Source organism: Zootoca vivipara, chromosome 3 (genome assembly GCF_963506605.1).
Source record: "Zootoca vivipara chromosome 3, rZooViv1.1, whole genome shotgun sequence".
Taxonomy (NCBI): domain Eukaryota; kingdom Metazoa; phylum Chordata; class Lepidosauria; order Squamata; family Lacertidae; genus Zootoca; species Zootoca vivipara.
The window spans coordinates 51,996,094-52,018,690 of record NC_083278.1 but is presented as its reverse complement, the minus strand read 5'-3'; the positions used below and the strand labels follow the sequence as shown (position 1 = coordinate 52,018,690).

The following is a 22,597-nucleotide window of genomic DNA, read 5'->3' as shown; positions in this document are numbered from 1 at the left end:
GCAGTGGAAGTTTGTGGAGAGGAGGAGGGGGGAAAGAGAGGAATGGATAAAAGCAGTTTCATCTTTCCTCAAAGGTCCCTAGCATAAAAGTCTGTTCTCCTGGCACTTTTTTGCCTCTCCAGATTCCCTTCAGAAAATCCATAGTGTGCTCTTTCATTGGCAGATTTAAAAGCAGCTCTAACGTTAATTTGTCCCCATCCCTTTCCTAAGGTCACAAAAGATTCCAGCAACTCTAAAATGAAGGCCTGGTGTGTTCAGGTACTTTGTTCTTGTGACCACAATACAAATGAGAGGGAGGCATTTGTAAGGATTAACCTACTTATAACCTCATAAGAAACCATTAAATAACGAGAGGAGAATTGACTAGGTGACTTAAATAAATCATGTGGGACTTTTAATTCATTAAGTTCTATGGCCTTCTAGCTTCTCTTTGGTATAGTTCTCTCCATAATTATGATTGCTAAAGTGCCATACATCTTCTCGGCAACACTTACATGAACATGGGTTGGATCCAGAGCAGCACACATGGAGGCAGCTGATTTGCCACCCAGCTACAGTCATTCATGGCGCATGGGCAGTGAGATTGGAGGTGTGGGCACGGCCAGTGGAATAGAGAATAAAAAGTTTGCATGCATAAACAGAAGCAGTTATTCACACTTCTTTTGAACTAAGCCTCTATAAGCCAGTATAAATGTTGTTATATTACATGGCAAGGGATGAAACTGAAGGCGTGTTCAGACCTTTGCCTGAACTTGTGGATGTTCAAAGTGTGGACTTGAAACTGGGGTGCACATTTCCTTGTATGTATCTCACATACACCTTAGTCCTTGACCTTCTCCATATTGTACAGTCTGCAGGGGGCTTCTAGGTCACTTTCACTTCAATGCACATCCTAGCGGTGTAGAAGAATCTTCCTGTAATCAAGTACATAGAAGTAGAGGCCCCCTGCAATCCTTCCCAGCACAACATGGGGGGGGGGATGATATAAGGGAGTTAGGAAAAGTATATATTTATAGTTGTTATGAAACAATTACTTTAGATGGGCAGTGGGATTCTGTGTTTACATAGTTCTGTGTATGAAGACTACTTGTTCTGAACGTCATGTTCCTTAATTAAATACTTCATATATTTATGCTTTAACTGTGTTCTGGTCTGGGTGAATTCTCAGGGAAATATATATTTTCTCCATGTGTCTGGTACACAGATGAAGCTGAGCAATGATATAAAGAGAGAATCCTATAGCTCTCTCTGTTCAAGTCAGCAGATGATAGCAGCAGGCATTTTAAGGGAAGCCTGTTGCACTCAGGTCTTATGTGCATGCTTCCCAAAGGCATCTAGTTGGCCACTGTGAGAACAGGATGGTGGACTAGTTGGGTCATTAGCTTGATCCAGCAAGCTATTATTATGTTCAGAGGAAGATGAGAGGCTCTGGCTCTCTCCTCTCTCTCTCTCTCTCTCTACTCTTGGTTACTCTGCCTTCTGTCCAATGAGCAACGCCCACCACTGGGGGAAGAAAAGATGGACAGCCCGCCAGGAGCTTCAGGACCTCTTCCCAAGTGCTTAGCTAGCTGCTCATGAAAGAGGGGAAAGCACTGATGAGGGTCTGGTTGGCAGTCAGGGAGGAATGGAGTTGCTTCAAAGCTCCAGCCTTCCCTACCTGAGGAAATGTGCAAAGAGCAACAAGGAACCCGTCTACCTCTGGCTATGACGCCATTCACTATTGGCTTCAATCACACTTACCACTGGCATGCAACCCCCAAACGGTTACCCCAAATAGAAAAAAGGGTTCTCCATAGTTATATTATGCTTCTAAAATAGACCTCAGGTGGGATTCACCCAACTCTGTCAGCGGAAGCCCTTTGCAAGGTCTTCCACTTGTGCATTTCTCCCTCTCTCCTACCCCTGAACCTCCACTCCAAAGTTGGCTGTTTGTGTATACCAGCAACAATTAGCTACTGAACTAAATTCAAGGTGCTGCTTTTGGTGTATGCAACCCTATACAGCTTGGGATCAGGATACCTGAAAGACCGCCTCTCCCTTTATTTAGCCAACTGATCACTGCACTTTGCAGGTGAAGGCCACCTGTAGATACCATCCTATCAGGAGGTCCATTCTGCACAATATAGGAATTGGGTCTTTAAAGTTGTGGCATCTGCCCTTTGGAGTCCCCTTCCCTTAAATATTAGTCAGGTGCCATCTCTGGTTTCTTTTCAGAGCCTGTGAAGTTCTCTGTCTCCCTACAAACTGTTTAAGATGAGCTCTTTCCCAGTCTGCATCTGTAATGGATTTTTTAAAAAAATAAAATAAAAAAATTAAAAGATGTATTTAATTCTTTTGCTGTTTGGGGCCCTGAATATCTTTGGGAGGAAGGACAAGATATAAATTTAATAATAAATAGAACAGGTAGCAGCCAAATAAGTAACAATTAAAGATATGCTGCACTCCTTGATACAAAGAAAGTACACCTGAAAAGACACACCCCTGTTCCACAGGTGTAACTAGACAATACAGAACAGTGGAGTGCACATTTTGAACATCTAACCCTAAGTATTTTCAAAGGCCAATTATCTTTTAGGTTCTGCAGGCAGGAGTTTAATTGTCCAGAATATTTTTTCAATGAGGCTCTGTGTGCTGCAATTCCAATCAAAAGCTGATGCAAAACGTACTATGGGAAACGCCACAGGGAACCTTAATCTGAATTGCATGATCCTTTAATGTGCCCTGTGCTTAAAAAAAAAAATCTATCCAGAAGTTGTGTTAATGAACTGCTGATGACTGGCTTATTCACAAGATTTTGCAGATCCATGCAGAAGTGTTGCCGTGCCAACAGATGGAGCCAAGGTTCAAAAGAATAAGACAATACTGTATAGCAGGGAATTCTGGGGGCTGGGGGAGAAGGAAAACACACAAGGCTTTTCTCCAAAAAGGGAAAGAGTTCCTGCCCACTTGAAAAGGGATCCGTGTGACTTTTGTGCAGAGAGAGAGAGGAAGGACATGATTCAACCATCACATGCCTCCTCTTTGAACAACAGTCGCCCTACAAAAGGACTAGACACCAAGCCATCACAAGCCCACGCACCCCAAAGGGATGCCAGCTTCTCATAACAGGAACCTAAAGGCCAGGTTCCTGCAGATGATATAGCTCTGCAAAGACGTTCAGTGCCATTTTTGTCAGTTCCACTCCAGTATAGTCAGCTACAGCTTGATATCTTTATTAGTTGGATATAAATACAGCCCTTCTTGTGAAGCCCGCCAAATAACTGTTGCACTTCTGGTTACCTCACAGTACCAGGTTTTGGAATATCCCTTCATCCAGCACTGTCTCAAACCAATTGTCCACCAACATCTAACCAAAGAGTTGGAGGTGGGGATGACATGCATGCGTCAGAACCCAAAAATAAGAATTGGCGTGTTGCCGTAACTGTATGATAACAACCACTATATGATAACACCAACCTCAGTCTGCCGTCAACCAGACTGGTGCATGCTCTAGTTATCTCTCACTTGGATTACTGCAATGCGCTCTCTATGTGGGGCTACCTTTGAAGGTGACACGGAAACTACAACTAATCCAGAACGCGGCAGCTAGACTGGTGAGTGGGAGCGGCCACCAAGACTACATAACACCAGTCCTGAAAGACCTACATTGGCTCCCAGTACGTTTCCGAGCACAATTCAAAGTGTTGGTGCTGACCTTTAGAGCCCTAAACGGCCTCGGTCCAGTATACCTGAAGGAGCATCTCCACCCCCATCATTCTACCCGGACACCGAGGTCCAGCGCCAAGGGCCTTCTGGCGGTTCCCTCACTGCAAGAAGCCAAGTTACAGAGAATCAGGCAGAGGGCCTTCTCAGTGGTGGCACCCACCCTGTGGAATACCTTCCCACCAGATGTCAAAGAGAACAACAACCAGACTTTTAGAAGACATCTGAAGGCAGCCCAGTTTAGGGAAGCTTTTAATGTTTGATGGATTACTGTATTTTAATATTTTGACGGAAGCTGCTCAGAGTGGCTGGGGAAACCCAGCCAGATGGGTGGGGTATAAATAATAATAATAATAATAATAATAATAATAATTATTATTATTATTATTATTATTATTAGCTTAAGGAAAATACTGACATACTTGTAGTTATCTGATTTTAATGCCAGCTTTCTTGGAGGCACATTTGGTGCTATTCAAAGAGGAAGAGGCAAGAGCTGGGATATTTATGTCACTGAATGTGAAGGATGGCTCATACTACCTCCCTATATATATATAAAAGTCACACCAACCATGGAGGAGGAGTAAATTGCATTACATTCCTAAATGTTATGCAGGAGTAATACAACACAGAATAACCATAACAGTATGCTTAGGACTTTTGACATCCAATATAACTCTTGTGCTGGAGATTCAGAGAAAAGTTGCTTGGCCATGTCCTGGGCCATGAGAATCAGTTTTGCTGAAGGTTCAAAAAAGTAATACATTTCTTTTCCAACTGTGTGTGTGTGTGTGTGTGTAAATCCCTGCAGCACAATAGAACACATGCCCGTGCAGCTTCCCAGATAAGCTGAAGGCATGCCCTGCTTTGACAAATGAACATCCAGGCTGTGAGGTCTAATCACCAATGATATAAATGGCTTGAGCAATGCTTTCCTTCTGTCACCAGCCAATATTGCCTTACAGGTTGCAATTAACTTGGGTGCTGGGGAGGCAATAATTAGGGTCTTGTTATTGGACACAAATGAGCCTATTTATCAGCATTAGAGCCGCAGCGATCCATTTGCCATTGTAGAGCAATTTTGTAAATGAAATCCTTAAAGTCTGGTATGCCTTGTGAGCCTATTGGCACTCGCTCACCAAGGTCGATGCTTCATGTTGAGCTCAACCTGACCATTAAGCAGACCTGTCCAACGCTTCCAGAATAACTCGCTTGCAGATTTAACGTCGCTTGACACTGAAGATCCAAACAGGAACATTTCAGGACATAATGAAGTGGAAGGGTATGTGTACAAACAAGGTATCCTGCCTTTCTGATATACCGTATGTGAAACATGTTGTGCAGTATGCATTTTATCATAGCTGGAACCCACTCAAATATACCCAGAATGGTATGCATGGGAGTGTCCTCTGTGGGAGGCAATATGCTTCTGAATACCAATTGCTGGGAATCACAGGTGGGGAGTGTTGTGCTCAGGTTCTGCTTTTGGACTTCCTGTGGACATCTGATTGGCCACAGTGAGAACAGAGTGCTGTACTAAATGGTCCTTTGTCCTGATTCAAGAGGCTTTTCTTATGTTCCTATCTGTACAATAACCCAGCTAGATAATGATTTGCCCAAGGCTCTCTAGCAAACTTTAAGGTTGCATCACTAAAATGTGTGCACATGGTAAAAGAACATAAACACACCATGGCAAGGATCCAAAGGGTTTTGGGGTTTCTTATATCACCATCCCTTCTCATTGTAACCCAGAAACTTCCGAAAGCTGGGCATGATGTGGCATGATGCAGGATGGCACACGTGGAGGAGCTTTCTGTTCTCGCTTGGCGTTCTTTGGCTCCCAGCCCATATATAATATTAGAAATACTTAAGACAGGTGTGACACTCACTGTTCTCTCACCTACTACAGAGGAATATGAGAACCAGCATGGTGTCAAAGGGCTCTTGCGGCCAGCTTGGTATGAGAAGTTGGACCGCCCTGCTCTATACGCCAAACATGTTTTCATGGTCCTACCTAGTAAGCGACAGTTTGGCTTGCCATGACACGTGAACCAGGCCTGTGCATGACAGAGGTTTTGATAAATATTTCATACATGAAAAGAACTCTGCATTTCTTCTTCTTCAGGAAGTGTTGACACATCTAACAATGTGAAAAATGGTGCCAAGGTAGTCGTCATGCCTTAGTGGTATTTGGCTGGGTATAAGAGAGCCAGGGCGGTGTAGTGGTTGGAGTGTCAGACTAGGACACTTGAATCCCCAATTGGCCGTTAATGCTGACTGGGTGACTTTGGGCCTGTTACTGCCTCTCAGCCTAACCTACCTCACAGGGTTGTTGTGATTCAATGAGAAGAGGGAGAAACATGTGAGATATAAATGCAGTAAACAAGCAAGCAAGCAAGAACGTTAGGCGGTACGGTATGTACATGCCCACACACAAAATGACTTCAGGTTCCAAAATCAAAGCCTCTGCTAGACCCAGGACTTTTCCCCCCCCCCCCCAACCAGAACTCACCAGAACTCAGTTCCAGCACCTCTCAGATGGGCACCATTGCCATTATAAGAGAACAAGGGAGATGTTCATGGTGAATTCAGTACCTCTTTTTCCAGAATAACAGCACTGACTAGACCTTTCTGGAAGACATTGTCAAACAGGATAGTGGCAGCCAGGGCTTTTTTTTCACTAGAAAACCCAGTGCTTTTTTAAAGGGGGGAGCACCTAGCCAAAGTTATTGAGATTTTTAAAGGGGAGATCACCCTTCTCCTCTTATGCTGCCGCCCTCCAACGTGCCACACAGATCGCCGTGCTGTCGCACAGCCACAAGCACTGTGCCACCATGCCACAAGGCTACAGAGGTGCTGGAACACACCAAAGAGGTGGCGGAACTCAGTTCCTGTGAGTTCCGGCTGAAAAAAGCCCTGGTGGCACCCATATCAGATGAAGAAAGAAAACGGCATTTCAGAAGTGAAAAGATGCCACTCAAAAGGCTGCTCAAGCATGTCAGGTCTACAAATGTCCCTGAATCAATTCAGACTTGGGAGACAACAGAGGATAAAGAGAACAATATACATTTAAATCTAGGTGATATCATGTCCTCACTTCCCAAGGAGTAAATTGAGTTCCAATACTATCCATTTTAATTCCCTTCCCCTCTTTACCACATATGAAGCCAGATGAGAGGTAATTGCTGATAAACCACTTAAAATAGATGGCTGCCTTTGAATTAACTAAATTTTGTTTTAAGCAGATATGTGCTGCTTAATTGGCTTGCAGCAAATAATGCCATTGGGCTCACAGGAATGTAAAAGCTGCCCTGCTGCATCAGACTGAAGACCTGTGCATTTATTTGATGCGCTGCTCTGTCCCTTTACATTTTACAAAATCTCAAAACAATAGCACAACAGCCAAAGGAACTGGCACTCTGCGAAAGCAAAGTTAATGGCCAGAAAATGCCAATGCAAAAAAGAAAAAGAAAAAGTATGCATTAACCCAAAAAGACAATATAATTAGTGCATGCTTCAGAAGAGAGATCATTCTATGTGGTGGGTGCCACCACCATGAAAGCCCTCCTCCGCAACATGAATCTCTGAAGCCATTGCTCAGTGGGTCTAGTTCTTCCATACTCAGTATGGCCGACCAAATGTCTATAGCAGGCATCCCCAAACTGCGGCCCTCCAGATGTTTTGGCCTACAACTCCCATGATCCCTAGCTAACAAGACCAGTGGTCAGGGATGATGGGAATTGTAGTCCAAAACATCTGGAGGGCCAAAGTTTGGGGGTGCCTGGTCTATAGGCAGCCCACAAGCAGGATATACAAGCAATAGCCCTCTCCCATTTATGATCCTCAGCAAATTGGCTATGATACTGGAAGCAAAGTAGCAGCCACACACAAAAATAAGGAGAACATTCTCCAAAACAAAAAAGGACAGGTGCAATTGTCTGTGCCACTTTTGGAAAGGTTGCAAGAATCCAACACACACAACCTGAATAGAGTAGTTTATTTTTATTTTTATTAAGTATCCCATCCAGGCTGTTTGCCTCCCCTAATCTCTCCTGGCAATTTTACCCTAATCAGCATTCGGGTGCTGATTTTTAAGGTTACTTGCTGATCTAAAGGAAACGAACACCTCTCTCTAAGAGCACCACTGTCTCCCCCCTGCCTGTGAGCAGTAGTGGCAGTGATAAGGACAGAGGCTTCAGCCATCTCAAAAGAGACAGAATCACAAAGAGCTCCTCTGATCAATTCTGGCATCTGGTCTTCCCCTCATTAGCACATTAAAGCTGCTCTGTCCATTCTATCAGAGCTACTCTGTCCATTCTCCAGAGTTGTCTATGAAGCCATTTATGCTTCTGCTCTTTGGAAACCTCCCCAGTTCAAGAGGCACTAGCTAACCCTCTTTCCCAAAGCCCAAGTTACATTGGGGGGGATCTTATGCATACAACAGGTACCCAGAAAGCACAGATCTCCCAAATGCCCAAGTTAAGCGGCATACATATATTCCCAGGGAGAGACTTGCCAATTTATGCCTCATGAGAAAACGTCTCTCCTCCTTCCGCCCCAATTCTATTTGTGAGATTTTTCACAAGTTAAGAATGCAGCTCATTGCATAGGCTTTTGCATTATTAATTTACTGTACTGTTCAGAAAAGTTCATTTCTGAATATGCTAAATTAAGTGCATGTCTGGTATACAGGAAAAGGGAGGGGAGGAAAGAGTCTCCAAGTTTAAATGCATTAAAGTCTATGGCCCAAACTGCAGGTGCATTTTAAAGATCACCCAGGAATCTTCCTTCATATCAGCACCCCTCTGAAATGATTCTTCTGCTTTTCCCTACACTTTAATATGTTACCTCACCCACTCCAACAAGTGTGGGAATATATACTCTCCCATTTCCCTATCTCATCCTGCCCTATGACTAGACTTTCATTTAAAAGAAGACAACTGTCAATCCGTCTAGTCCAGGGGTCTGCAACCTGCAGCTCCGGAGCCGCATGTGGCTCTTTTACACCTTTGCTGCGGCTCCGGAGCGGATACGAGGGGAGGAGGCGTCCGAGCCATGCACCGCCTGAGCCATGCGGCAGCGCCCGCCATGCCCGCCAGACGCTCGCGCGGTGCCCACCGGCGCACACAGCTGTGGCGGCACGCTGTGCGCCTGCGCCCCGCACGGCGCCCGCCAGAGTCCACAACTCCGCTGTGCGCATGCGCTGTGCAAAAAGGACGCAAGGTGACGTTAGCAGCCTGGGGAGCGTGATCGGCCCCCTCCCTGCATCAGCCCCTCCCCGCCGCATTTCTGCAGCCAATAGGCTCACGGGGGCGGGGACGGAGTTATTTTTTTTAACGGGCGCGCTTCTTCCCGCCCAGCAGCAGAAACGGCTTGCGGGCTCGGAGCGCGTGTTTGCTGCTGCTCCTGCTCCTGCCTGCGGCCTGCCTGTGGCCTCCTGCCGGCCTGGTCAGGAGATTGAGGTAGATGTATTAATCAATGGGTTGATTCAATATGAGGAAATTTTATAAGTTCACTTGATGGGAGCAACACACATGAAACCATACAGGTGTCCTAATAAGGGAGTTAGAGTTTTGCCCATTCCCAGTAATCAAGGCAGCCCAAACTCATAAGGCAGTGGTTGCTGGTGCCCATTCCCAGTACAGTGGAACCTTGGTTTATGAACACCTCGGTTTATGAATTTTCGGTTTACGAACGCCGCAGACCCATCTGGAACGGATTAATTCATTTTCCATTACTTTCAATTGAAAGTTCGCTTCAGTTTATGAATGCTTCAGTTTAAGTACTCCGTGGACTGTCTGGAACAGATTAATCCACTTTCCATTACTTTCAATGGGAAAGTTCACTTCAGTTTATGAACGCTTCAGTTTATGAACAGACTTCCGGAACCAATTGTGTTCATAAACCGAGGTACCACTGTAATCAAGGCAGCCCAAACTCATAAGGCAGTGGTTGCTGGTGCCCATTCCCAGTAATCAAGGCAGCCCAAACTCAAAAGTTATTTTTATAATGACAAGGATGAGATTGGGCCCTCATTATTAATTATTATTTACATCAGGCACTGATTATGATTTATGGTACACTGGGGCCCTGATTAATTTTCTATGGCATTTTGGGGCATTGATTATTGGGCATAGCAAATTTTGCTATGGGGCCCTCTGATTTCTAATTACGTCCCTGTTTTGTGGCTCCCAGTTTATTTATTTTTCTTCGGAAACGGGTCCAAGTGGCTCTTTTTGTCTTAAAGGTTGCAGACCCCTGGTCTAGTCCAGATGTCCCCAAACCTGGTGCCCTCAGGATGATCACTAGCTTGGTAGCTGGAGTCCAACATCTGGGGAGCATCCAATTGGAAACAACAACAGCTATGTTCTATCTCCACTGTCAGAAGCACCATGGCTCTAAATACCAGTTGCTTGGGATTGCAGGTGGGCAGAGCGCTGCTGTGCTCACGTCCAGCTTACGTGCTTCTCACAGGCATCTGGTGGGCTGCTGTGAGAGCAGGCTCATCTTATGTTCTTATGATCTTCTCTAGCACCTTGTTTCTCACAGTAGCAAGAAGACAACTGCATGAACTTGTTGCCCAGAAAACAATTGCAGTGGCTGGCTGGCTGGCTCAGTTGGTAGAGCATGAGACTCAATCTCAGGGTTGTGGGCCCCACCTTGGGCAAAAAGTATCCTGCATTACAGGGAGTTGGACTAGAGCAGTGTTTCCCAACCAGTGTGCCTCCAGATGTTTTGGGACTACAACTCCCATCATTCCTGACCACTGGTCTTGCTAGCTAGGGATGATGGGAGTTGTAGTCCCAAAACATCTGGAGGCACACTGGTTGGGAAACACTGGACTAGAGGACGCTCGTGGTTCCTTCCAGCTCTACAGTTCTATGATTCTGATGCTTTCCTGCCATTCCCCCAACAACTGATATTCAGAGGAATACTCCTTATGAACGTGGAGATTCCAATTAACCATCACACCTAATCCTGGGAAGAGAAGGGAGCTGGATGCAGACACTATAGTTCAGCATTTGCTTCTCTTTTGTTCATTTTTTTAAAAAAACAACCAGGATGTCTGCATCATTGATTCAATCACCAATTGTTTTCTTGGCAGCTTCAAGACATCCAACTTATAGTGCCTTCATTAACTTTGGAGAGCTATATTCCATCCAGGGGTGCCAACTTGGGTACCAGCCTGCTGGTGCCCAGCAGCGCATGTGCAATGTGACGCCATGACCTCACATTCTGATTGTGTGCACCGCTGCTCTCTATTGCCACTTCCCTGCTTGGAGCTTGCCTGGGAAATGATAGGAAAGGGAGCAAGTCACAAGGGCTCGGTCCTATATACCTGAAGGAGCGTCTCCACCCGCGTTGCTCAGCCCGGACACTGAGCTCCAGCGCCGAGGGCCTTCTGGCGGTTCCCTCACTGTGAGAAGCAAAGCTACAGGGAACCAGGCAGAGGGCCTTCTCAGTAGCGGCGCCCGCCCTGTGGCAGAAAAGACAATCCCTGGCTTAGCTCTATGTCGGAATTGGGAGTCATGGTTTGTTTCACTCAATTAATCAGGCATCCTATCATGGTTTGTTTAGTGAGAAACAAACCATGATCCCTCTTCAGACATAAAGGTAAGCATGTCTCATTGCTTCAGTTTTCACTATGGTTGCCAACTGCAGCTACTGAGGGCACAATCACTGAACCATCACTCAAATCATATTAACTCTGTATGGACTAATATTTTAACTACAAACATAACTGTTTTTCTTCCCAAAGGGGGGGGGAGTAATGCAATGAAAAAGAACCTTCGGATTCATACTTTTTCCACTGCCCTTATGTTAAGAGAAATTAAATAGCTCTTTGTTTCTCTTTATACAAAATCCCACAGGAAGAAAGTTCTTTTGTTCTGCACAAGAAAGCTCAAGTGTTCAAGGTTATGAGAATTCATTCTGTAGGACTTGCAAAGGCAAATACATTGGATCTTCAGGTTTATTTTAATCAATATCAGAAATGCCGTAATTTATCCACATTGCTGTTTGCCCCTCTAATCATGCAACTCAGATGAACTTGCTGGTTTAGGGTGGCAGAATATTTCTCAAACCATTTCATCATCATCATCGTCGTCGTCATCTTGTATTTGGCCTTACTTCAAGTGGTTTTCCTCTACATTTTTAAAACTAAGTTGCGTACAGTAAGCCCACAACTTATGCACATTTAACTTGTGCTCATTCAGCTTTACGCGCATGGCATTTTTTTTAAAAAAAAATAAATTAAAAAGGGGCAGAAAGAGGGCAGGATTCTGGAGGAAATGACTGGCAATTCCACCCGCCATTGAACCCAGTGTGGTTTGACTATGCACAATTTTGGCTTTAGGTGCAATCCCCGTAGCACAACCCCCCATGTTAAGTTATGGGCTTTCTGTATTTTGGTAGTTTCAATTAGAAAATTTTCGGACCCTAAAACAGATGAGTTCATGTTTTGAAGTCATATTTCCAATACCTTGGAGAAATACTTTATTTTGAAAAGCAGCTAACAAATTAAAAACAACTTATGGGAGAAGTTTGGAGAAGTTTCATGTGTAGGAGACTCAGTTCTTCTGTAAGCCTGTTTACAGAGCATCCTGCCCTCCCTTGTGCAAGGAGGAGGAGAGGAGAGAGTTGAAGTTAGTGGAAGTGTCCCTTCTGCTCAACTATCTTGGCTAGGATAGTCTCCAGCGATTGTTGATTACCTCTCCCATCTTTCCACCAAACATGTGGGCAGCTGGGAGGCCAACTAGCAGGAGCCAGCAGAAAGCCCCAAAGTGGAGCATTCTGAGGGTAAGGAAGGACTAAGATGGCCTAGAGCCAGTCTCACTGCCAACATGTGACAGCATTGGCCCCAATGTGGGTTCACTTGTTCCCTACCACCACCTTCCAATGAGGCCAACATGAGCAGCCCTGAGAGTGGATGCTGTGGTGACCCCATCACTCCTCAAAGCCCCACCATCAGGAGGGAACAGTTTAGAACGAGTCTTTTATTTATAAATTTATAAATTACTTGTTATTAAATTTGATTTAAAAATGATAGTTCTAACAAGGAAACAGAACTTTAGGAGCCAACAAATGGGTTCATCAGTTGTTTGAAAGCAAGACAGCAGATTCTACACACTCAAGCTTTAAGATATTAAAAGAGGACATGATTTCTCTGTCTTCGTCTCCAGCATCTCAGTGGCACTGACCCTAACATTTTGCTAAGCAAACAAGGAGGAGTAGGGAGGTGTGTGTGTGTGTGAGAGAGAGAGAGAGAGAATTATACACACACACAACCATAAAAAGAACAACTCAATGAAGATATCCAAGGGTTTTAACATAGCCAGCACTGAGCACTGGTGTGTCCACCCAATCCACCTAAAATCCTAAAAAACAGTTCAATACAAACTAGACTTGCTCAGTGGGCACTGAGTCCTGAATGCCTATTGGAGGGGAGATATATGTTGGGGGTGGGGGAGTGGAATGGAATGATGGAACCCTGAAACAGAACCGCATATGGAGGTTCAACTTAGTTGCCTTGTCCTGCATCAAACTGACTAAGGTTAAGAACATGCCAAGAGATGAGCATCCAGTTTCTTGTTTTGCACTGATTTATAGATGCTGAAGTGCATACCGCACTCTGTACCTGCCGTGGCCAAAGTCCATGCCTCCTTGGGAAGTCTCCCAACACACTCAAAAAACAGTCATCATTGTCCTAGAAGTCCCTTCTGACTTGTTCCCCCCCCCCATCTTCACCTATTAGTGCACTTGCCTTGTAGGTTAAGGGATCATTTCTCTAGACCAGGCATCTGCAAACTGCGGCCCTCCAGATGTTTTGGCCTACAACTCCCATGATCCCTAGCTAACAGGACCAGTGGTCAGGGAGGATGGGAATTGTAGTCCAAAATATCCGGAGCCAGGGCTGAAGTTTGGGGATGCCTACTCTAGACATATTCTTTACTTCATACTGTCTCTCAACAGTGTTCCCTCCCTCTCAGAAATGGAAGCAGTGTATGCTGTTAGGAAACTTATGAGAGGAATGATGGACTAGAAGCAGGAGGTATTTGTACTTCTTGTTCTTCCTGACTTTTCATAGCATCTAACACCACTCAGAGTAGATCCCAAACACAAATCTACAGAGAAAATGAAGGGAAAATGCCCTTCCACTGCTGTTTGGGGCTGAGATCCTGGACAGAATTCACCACAACACCTTCAGACAAGAGTTGCTATTTGCTTCACATCATAACATTAGAGTTGCTTCAAGGGTATCTGTTTCTATGACCAATTAAGTAAAATACGTTTTCCATCTCCGACAGGCTTTCAAGATGTTCCTGGAGTGAGAAGAACTCATTAAAATGAAGGCAGTGACATTACTTGAGGACCGGCAGTGACATTGCTCTAGGAATTACAGAAAACATCATCAGGGTTGGTGGTTAAAATAATCAGCTCCAAATTCAGAAAAGCTCGAAAAATTAAAATGCACTCCCATATCTCACCACCTTTCATCTAGAAGCAATGCTTAATTAGGAATCTGTCTTGAAATAAATCCCATGGATGAGATTTGGAATATGTCAAGCAATCATCAAGAAAACCATATACAAGAGCACCTCTGCCCACCCCTCCAAAAGGTTCATCTGCTAAGGACCCTTTGCATCCTCCTATCTCTACACCTTTTGCTTCCACCTTCTTGCTTACCATCATTAGCCACAAGAGCCAAATCATGCATACAAATGGTAACCACCAGCCATATCTTAGGTGGCATTCAACTCAGTATTACTCAGAGGAAGGTAAAGGGACCCCTGGGGTTGACATACTGAAATTAATTAGCATGCCTGAGTTAGGTCCACTCATTTCAATAGGCTTACTCTGAGTCAGTGGTTTTCAAGCAGTGTGCCATGGCACCCTGGGGTGCCTTGAATGATGGCCAGGGGTGCTGTGGGCAACACTGGCCTCTGTCCCTCTTTCCTTCCCTCCCTCCTCTGATACCCTCTTGCGTCTCTGCCTACCAAAGGCTTGCACAGCTGTTTGTTGCAGCAGCCCTGGCTACAAGCTCCCCAGGCAAATGGTGCCTCTGGGGCAGGCCAGGGGTTGCTTCCCAGGCACCTGTGGGGCAGTGTGAGAAGGCACCTCTCTTTGGGGCGGGGGGGGGGGGCATCTCAGAGACTAGGGGCATTGGTGCGGCTGCCCAGGGGAATCCCAAGGAGAGGGGAGAGGAGGCTGAGGGAACACTCCACAAGGAAGGGTTTGAAAAGGGGTGAGGGACTGCCAGCTCTGCAGTCAAGGGGTGACATAACTGGGCTCCTGAGCCCCACAGGGGTGCCGCAGAAAGAATGTAGTTGGTTAAGGGAGCCGTGGACCCAAAAAGGTTGAAAACCTCTGCTCTGAGTAATAGGCTTACTCTGCCAACCTAGCAGTCAGAAAGCATATCAGTGCAAGTAGATAAATAGGTACTGCTGTGGTGGGAAGGTAAACGGCATTCTGTGCGCTCTGGCTTCTGTCACAGTGTCCCGTTGCACCTGAAGCAGTTTTGTCATGCCGGCCACATGACTCAGAAAGTTGTCTGCAGACAAATGCCGGCCTGAAAGAAGAGATGAGCGCTGCACCCCATAGTCAAATTCAACTGGACTTAACCGTCCAAGGGTCCTTTACCTTTACCTTACTCAGAGTAAAATGTAGTTGAATACTGTGTTCAAATCAGGTTTTTTTTAAAAAAAACCACTTCTAACTAGGACTATTTTATGTAGTTTGGAGATAAGCTGTGCCTAGTGACAATCACATGCCCATTTCTGGCAGCGAGGCAAACTAAAGCTACTATAAACCATGAAGTGGATGAGGGATTTGCATACAAGAGGGGAGGAGAAGGAGGACATCCCACAGAAGGCTGCTGTATGCTCCCAACAGCCAAACCTTGTGGGGGGGGGGGAGTGTCAGTGAGAACATTTGCAAAGTGGAGAGACCAAGTGGAGACTGCAAACAAGCACATGCCTCAACCTTATTCTACTGGCTACAACAGATGGCTTCTTTCAAGGCCAGGAAAGGTCTGTGTGGGTGTACGCGCAGCCACAGGTTCCATGCTGATGACTCCTGGGCCAAAATGACAAACAGCACTAAGTTGCAGCTTCAGTCCCAATAGTTATCTTTAAAAAAGTAAGTAAGCAAGCACTGATCAAGTTTCTATCTTTCTTCACAAATGGCTCAAACGCTCAACAGGCACACTTGCACCCTGGCCTGGGAACACTAATAGGTGGGTCCCTCTGATTTTTTTCAAGGGTGAGAGGCCTTGCACATACACTTTATGAGAGCAGCAAGACCCATACAATAGCAAGAGGCACAGTGGGTCTTTCATGAGGAAACTCAGATGGAAGTCAATTTCTCACCCTACAGGAGGCTGGCTTGCCAACACATTTAGCAGAGTATACAAGCTAATCAGATCTGGAGAAAATAAAACTAGGGATTTATCATTTATATAGGAATACAGCTATGAAATAAATGGATTTTGAGTCATAGGCTTTTCTGGCAGAGTCTTATCTATCCTTTTCAAATCTTTAAAAATCTTTCAAATCTTTAAAAAAATAAACAAATACAGACCACCTGTAAAGACAATCCTAGTTTTGTTTCCCCTCGCCAACATTCTCCAGTCCTTGTATGAAAAAGCCGTATCATCTTTACAATGGGAACTTTCCCTATCATCACGAGCAGGCAAGCTTGTGCTAATCCAAACCCATTGAAAATCCCACAACACATTAGGCTTTGTTTGTTTGGGAATATTGCAAATGCAAACACACACACACACACACACACACACACACAAAATACCTCCTAATGCAAATAAAAAAGAGACTAATCTCAACTGCATTTCTAAATCCTCCCTACTTCATGCCCATCATTCAAGGAATCCACACTGGGTATGAACATTTCACTATTAAGATTTGAAACAGCACAGTATAAATGGTTTCTCCTTGCTGGTGAATTCCATAGAAAAAAGTGCAAACAAAAACCAGCCCCTTCCAGATCCGCAGGGTGAGAGCAGCTGGAGAGAGTCCTGGGTCTATACAAAGCATTGTTTAAAATGGCCTTTCTTAGAGAGTTAACTGCACCATGACAGGGGTACCCAAACACCATCCTCCCCCAACCAAACCTTGTGGCAGAATTAAGACACTTTGGTCCTTTTGTGAAAGGGCGGCCTTTGCCTCTATCACTGCCCTCCTCCTCCTCCTCTCACTACTCAAGTGTTGCTCTACTTGAGCATCAACTCCAACTCTGTGGTTTGCTGCCCTGTCTCCTGGATCAGGGCCGTGCCATCCCCTCCGTTCTGGCACTTTATGGAATGAGCACGCTCGCTTGAATGTGAGAAGCAGGCAGTCACTGAGGGCAAGGGAGGGGGCAGCAGCAGTTTAGTTTTCAAAAGATGCCTTTTACACCTCTTCCCTCCCTTAACTCAGGTTAAGCGTGTGGGTGAGAAATGCCAAAGGAGAGCAGGTCAGCATTTTGCATCTCTCACACAGGCTGCCGTTCTCTCTCGTTTTTGGACAACGCATCCTCCACCCACCATGTTAGTGTACCACCTGCTGCCGCCTCTACAAATGCAAAGCATCCATTTTGCCCCCCAATCTCCATTAGCCCTAGGGAGGCTTTCACAAGTCTCCCATGACACCGTATATGGGAGCGGGATGCCCCTGCATTCAGAAAACCACCTAATCGAACAAAATGGATGGCCCTTTCTTTATAACCACAGAAACTCTGGGCAACCGAGGAAGACTTTAGAGCGATCCCTATGAGGAGTGTCTGTTGGGGCTCTGGGTGCAACTCGGAGCCAGGAGTGGCTGGAACGCTCAGGTCAGAGAGATCCGCCTTCGACTAAAAAAAAAAAGAAAGAAAGAGCCCGGCTGAGCATGTACAGAGCGCCCTTCTATCGTTCCGCCTCGCCCTCCAGCGCTGGACCGGAAGAAGGGATCTTAAGCCGGCGGGTGTTGGGGTTTGCCTTTTCTTTCCTGCAGGAGATCCCGCTCCTGCAGCCTGGCTCTGCGCTCTTCCACGCAAGGCGACTGGAGGAGGGGTGGGGGGGCGAGAGAGGGGTCGGGAAGGGCGTGGGCAGCAGCTCACCTGTTAAACACTTTCCGGATCCTCTGGCGCACGCTGGAAGCCGAGGGGGCGGAGATGCTGCTCCTGCTGCTGCCGCTGCCCTCGGGCGGCAGGTTCTCGATGGTGGCCACGACATGGTTGGGCTGCTGCTGCTGCTGCTCCGGGGAGATCATCGCGGCGGGGCGGGCGTTCAGAAGCGAGCAGCAGGGCGCATCGTGCGCCGCCCGGCAGCCCAGGCGAGAATCCCGCGGGAGATCCAGGAGCAGCAGCCGCGGGAGAGGCTGCGCGACGGGCTTGAGCGCTGCTCCTCGGGGCTCCAGCTCCAGCCGCCGCCGCTGCCGCCGCCTCAGTACTGCTCAGCCATGAAGCGAGGGGCCGACTCCTCCTCCTCTTCCTTCGCAAGCAGCAGCAAGTGTCCGCCAGCAGCGAGGGGTGGCGGGGCGTCCGTCTGAGGCTGCCCGGAGAAGCGGCTGCCTCGTGTTGGAGGCTTCGTGGCTCCTCTTCTTTTGTCTCCCCTCAGCCCAGCCCGGCTCCGTCCGGCGCCTCTGCCTCCTCTCCTCGCAGCGCTGCCGTCAGGTGCAGCTCCCGCCGCGAGCTGGCCGCCCAGTCCGGCCGAGGGGGCTGCCTGTGCGCGCGCGCGCTGAGCAACGCAGAAGTGCAGCAGCCAGGAGGAGAGAGGGAGAAAGAGAGCAGGGGGAGAAGCGAGGCAGCCCCACGCCCCCCTCCCCTCCTCGAATCGCGCCCACCAGAGGGAGCACGTGCTGGCAAGCCTCTCCCAGGCCGGCCGTCCATCCGCCCACCGACCCCTCCCTCGTGTCTGCTGCTCTCTCTCTCTCTCTCTCTCTCAATTGTCTGCCGGGAGTTGTAGTTTCTCCATCATCCAGGTGTTTCCCTTCAGACGCCTGATGAGCTTCAGAACCACCCGGCCTTGGACAGCGGCAAGCACCGAAAGCTCGCTTGCAACTCGGGCTGAGCAGACCGACCTCACAGATCTGGCGCCAAAAATGAGGCGAAAGCTCATGTCTTGCTGCAGCACCTCAAATACTTGATTCTGAAAAGGTGGTGTGGCAAAACAGGGTAGCACTTTCTGTCTGGCTTCAAGTGGCAAAAAAAAAAAAAAAATTCCTGATCTCAGGATTCCAGAACTTACAGCTGTCAGTTCTGAGGGAAGACAGGCAATGAACCACAGCCCAGGTGGGCATGGGCGTACCCAGGATCAAAACTAGGGGGGGGGGGCAAGGGGAGGGGCCAAGGCACGGAAGGGGAGGGGCCACAAAGTGGGCGGGAACAGCGAACTCGCGCTCCGCCGGGCTGTGCCCCTCCCTAGCAGCAGGGCTGGTGGGCGGAGGCGGAGCCCAGCCCAGCGGAGCGCGAGTTCGGCGTTCCCGCCCACCGCGCCGCGCTCCCTGGTTCCCCGCCGCGCTTGGCCTTGCCTGAGGGCGCGCCGGGGAGCTGGAGGGAGGGTGCGGCGCGGTGCGGCGGGAATGGCGAACTCGCGCTCCGCCGGGCTGTGCTCCGCCTCTGCCCACCAGCCCTGCTTCTAGAGTAGGGCAGCTGCCCTAACTTGCCGCATGGTGGGTACGCCCTTGCAGGTGGGGCTTTGCAAGCTTGATGAGAAAGTGTGTGATTCCTCAGCTGGAGTAGGCTCAGGACAGGCGAGGGCCACTTGCCTCATCAAGCCCAGAAGGTTTTAAAGGAAAGCTGTCCCGGCAAGGATGCGGTCTCTGGTTCGTGAGGCCAAAGATACCATATTTGGTGTGGGTCTTCTGAAGTGCGTTCCCGCACCTTTTGGTGCAAAAAAAAAAAAGGACTGCCTAGGACTTTTCCCATGCAAACCATGTGCTCTGCCACTGAGCTTTGCCCCTTTCCCTATATACCAGGGATTTGGGGGGGGGGGTGCCCACTACCCCTTCTTACTCCTTGGTGTCCTCCCTGAAAGCAAGCCCATATAGAGCATGCATTAGTGGCAAATAATATATAAATTAAATTCAAGAGGGCTGTGGGACACAGTGTTCCGGGAATGGGGAAGGTGTGGCTGTTATACTCTGATTCCCATCAGCTCCAGCCAACATGGCCAATGGTCAGGGATGATGGGAGGTGTAGTCCAGCAACATCTTGGAGGGCTGCAAATGTCCCCAGGCCTGCTGGATATCCATGACTGGGCTAAGCATCAAGCAGCAGTGCAGGGGAGCCTTGCACTCAACATGCCAGCCATGCTAGTTACAACTGCATCTGTGTTCCCACCCTGAACAGGAAAGTGTGAGTGAAAGACCCGCTTTCCTAAATGTGCCACGGGAACACACAAAGGAAGTCCAGGGCTTTCTGCTGTGGGTCCCCAAGTGTCTCTTTTCAGGCAGATCCCCATCACACTTTAAATGTTTGTTGTGAGAAGCACTGCAGACAGAATTCCTCCATTAAAGTGTGGAGCTGCTCTTAGAATTGCAGTTTTTGTCCAGTGTTTCTTGGTGTCTCTCTCTGTGCATATAAAGGTAAAGTGTGGGGGAAAGAAGTAAAACGTTCCTGGAGGCAAGGTAGACATCAAATAGCATGCCCAGCATATACTTGTTTTATGTTTTTATTGTGCCTCTCTTCTAACAAGTTCAAGAAAGCATGCAAGGTTTCTCCATAACATTTTGTCCTTACAACAGTCCTGTGAGGTAGGCTAGACTGTCCCAAACTGCTCCAATGAGCTTCAGGCTCAAATAGGGGTTTTAATTCAAATCTCCTCAATCACACTCTACCACATTAACGACAACAACCATTAGCCCCAAAGGATACATCTCCACCTTTCACTTTTAAAATGTTTCCTATGGCAAACAAATCTTTCCTGGTAGCATCAACATATTTTTTTAAACCACAATATGTAATATCAACATATAAAAAGTAATCAGGATCCTTCCCATAGTATATTGCAGGGCAGATGCAGTTATGGGGTGAATGTGTTACATGGTACACACATAGGCCTTGCTATCCTGTTAGGGCCAGCAAAGATCATCTGGAGTTACAGGTGTATCTTACACTTCTTTGCTACAATTTCAGAGAAACTCCATTTTCTTTTTCTTCTCTGCTTTCAGAATGATTTATTGCGCAGCTTGAATTTTACCAGCATAGCTTAGCTTTAATCGAAAGACATCTGTATTACATAATTTCTGAATTTGTTATCATGAGAGGAGAGCAGACATGGTTAGATAGTATCAGCCTAACAAAGTAAGATCCATTTTGTCATTATTTCTTTTATATCTCTGAACGTGTAAGTTTGAGGAAGAGCCCTGTGAGACTCAGAAGTCTGGACATAGCTTTAGTCCAAATCAGACATCCCCAAACTTCGGCCCTCCAGATGTTTTGGACTACAATTCCCATCATTCCTGGCCACTGGTCCTCTTAGCTAGGGATAATGGGAGCTGTACGCCAAAACATTTGGAGGGCCACAGTTTGGGGATGCCTGGTCCAAATAAAGCCATGGTATCACTTGCTCTGTTTCTCCTTTTGTACAAGGAAAAGACCTACCACAAGTTATCATAGCTGCCAAGTTATCCCCTTTTTTAAGGGATTTTCCCTTATGCTGAATAGGCTTCCTCGCGAGAAAAGGGAAAACTTGGCAGCTATGCAAGTTATACATGCAGACTAATCATTCAGCAACTGCAATGTCTAGTGTTGACTCACAGGTGTGAAGCAGACATTGTTGATCAAAACATTCCAGCCAGGAATGTTCTATATCCCCTTGCAGTATCTCAAACTGGAGTGATGAAGAGTGGAGTGATGGACATATGTGGTGCATTGTTTGCTCAGAAGTATTGTGCCCTATGAGACTTTGTCCAAGGTAAATTGTTTAGGATTGCAATCCTAGTGGGGCTACTTGTGTATGGAAGAGACACAATAGGGACATCAGCATAAGGGACTATTCACCACATGCCTTTAACATTAAAGTCTATAAATAATTAAAAATGGAGTAATCTTCCTGTGAGACAGATTGATTTCCTCTGTATTTATTTCTTTAATTCCTAACTGGCATGTTTTATGATTGTTCCCATTTGTCTATGAATGCTGAACACTTATGAGCTGAGAAGAATTATTGCGGCCTGATTACTTTTTATTTAAAAAAAAACCAAGAACCCACCTTACTATTACTGAGCAAGCGCTGAAAGACCTGCATTGGCTCCCAGTACGTTTCTGAGCACAATTCAAAGTGTTGGTGCTGACCTTTAAAGCCCTAAACGGCCTCGGTCCAGTATACCTGAAGGAGCGTCTCCACCTCCATCCCTCTGCCTGGACACTGAGGTCCAGTGCCAAGGGCCTTCTGTCGGTTCCCTTGCTGCGAGAAGCCAAGTTACAGGGAACCAGGCAGAGGGCCTTCTCGGTAGTGGCACCCGCCCTGTGGAATGCCCTTCCACCAGACTTTTAGAAGACATCTGAAGGCAGCCCTGTTTAGGGAAGCTTTTAATGTTTAATAGATTAGTGTATTTTAATATTTTGTTGGAAGCCGCCCAGAGTGGCTGGGGAAACCCAGCCAGATCGGTGGGGTATAAATAATAAATTATTATTATTATTATTATTATTATTATTATTATTATATTATGTTAACAGCCAGACAGCATACTACTCCTATTGAGCATACTCAGCCCTTAATTGGCTGGTTTGGGGTCTTTTTATATACAAAATGGTTTTTGTGTGAATCCTGGCTTTCCTCCAATCTGCTGATACACCCCTCTTGTGTGTGGATGGTGTTGTTTTGGCTACCTAAGGACCCACACTTGCAGAATATGTTAGCCCTTATTGCTGGGAGCAGGGTTTTATATGTTCCTAATACTTCACTTCCCCTGAA

The 22,597-nt window shown here is 46.7% G+C and overlaps 1 protein-coding gene across 1 annotated transcript in view; it reads right to left on the bottom strand.

The window, feature by feature from the left end:
• SLC35F1 (solute carrier family 35 member F1) overlaps positions 1-18,416 on the bottom strand; it is a 184,413-nt gene extending 165,997 nt beyond the window's left edge. The window contains exon 1 of the mRNA XM_035110675.2: positions 17,797-18,416. Within this exon, the coding sequence (XP_034966566.1) occupies positions 17,797-17,948 (152 nt within the window). The 5' untranslated portion in view covers positions 17,949-18,416. The remainder of the gene's footprint in view (positions 1-17,796) is intronic.
• Positions 18,417-22,597: the final 4,181 nt, after the last annotated feature.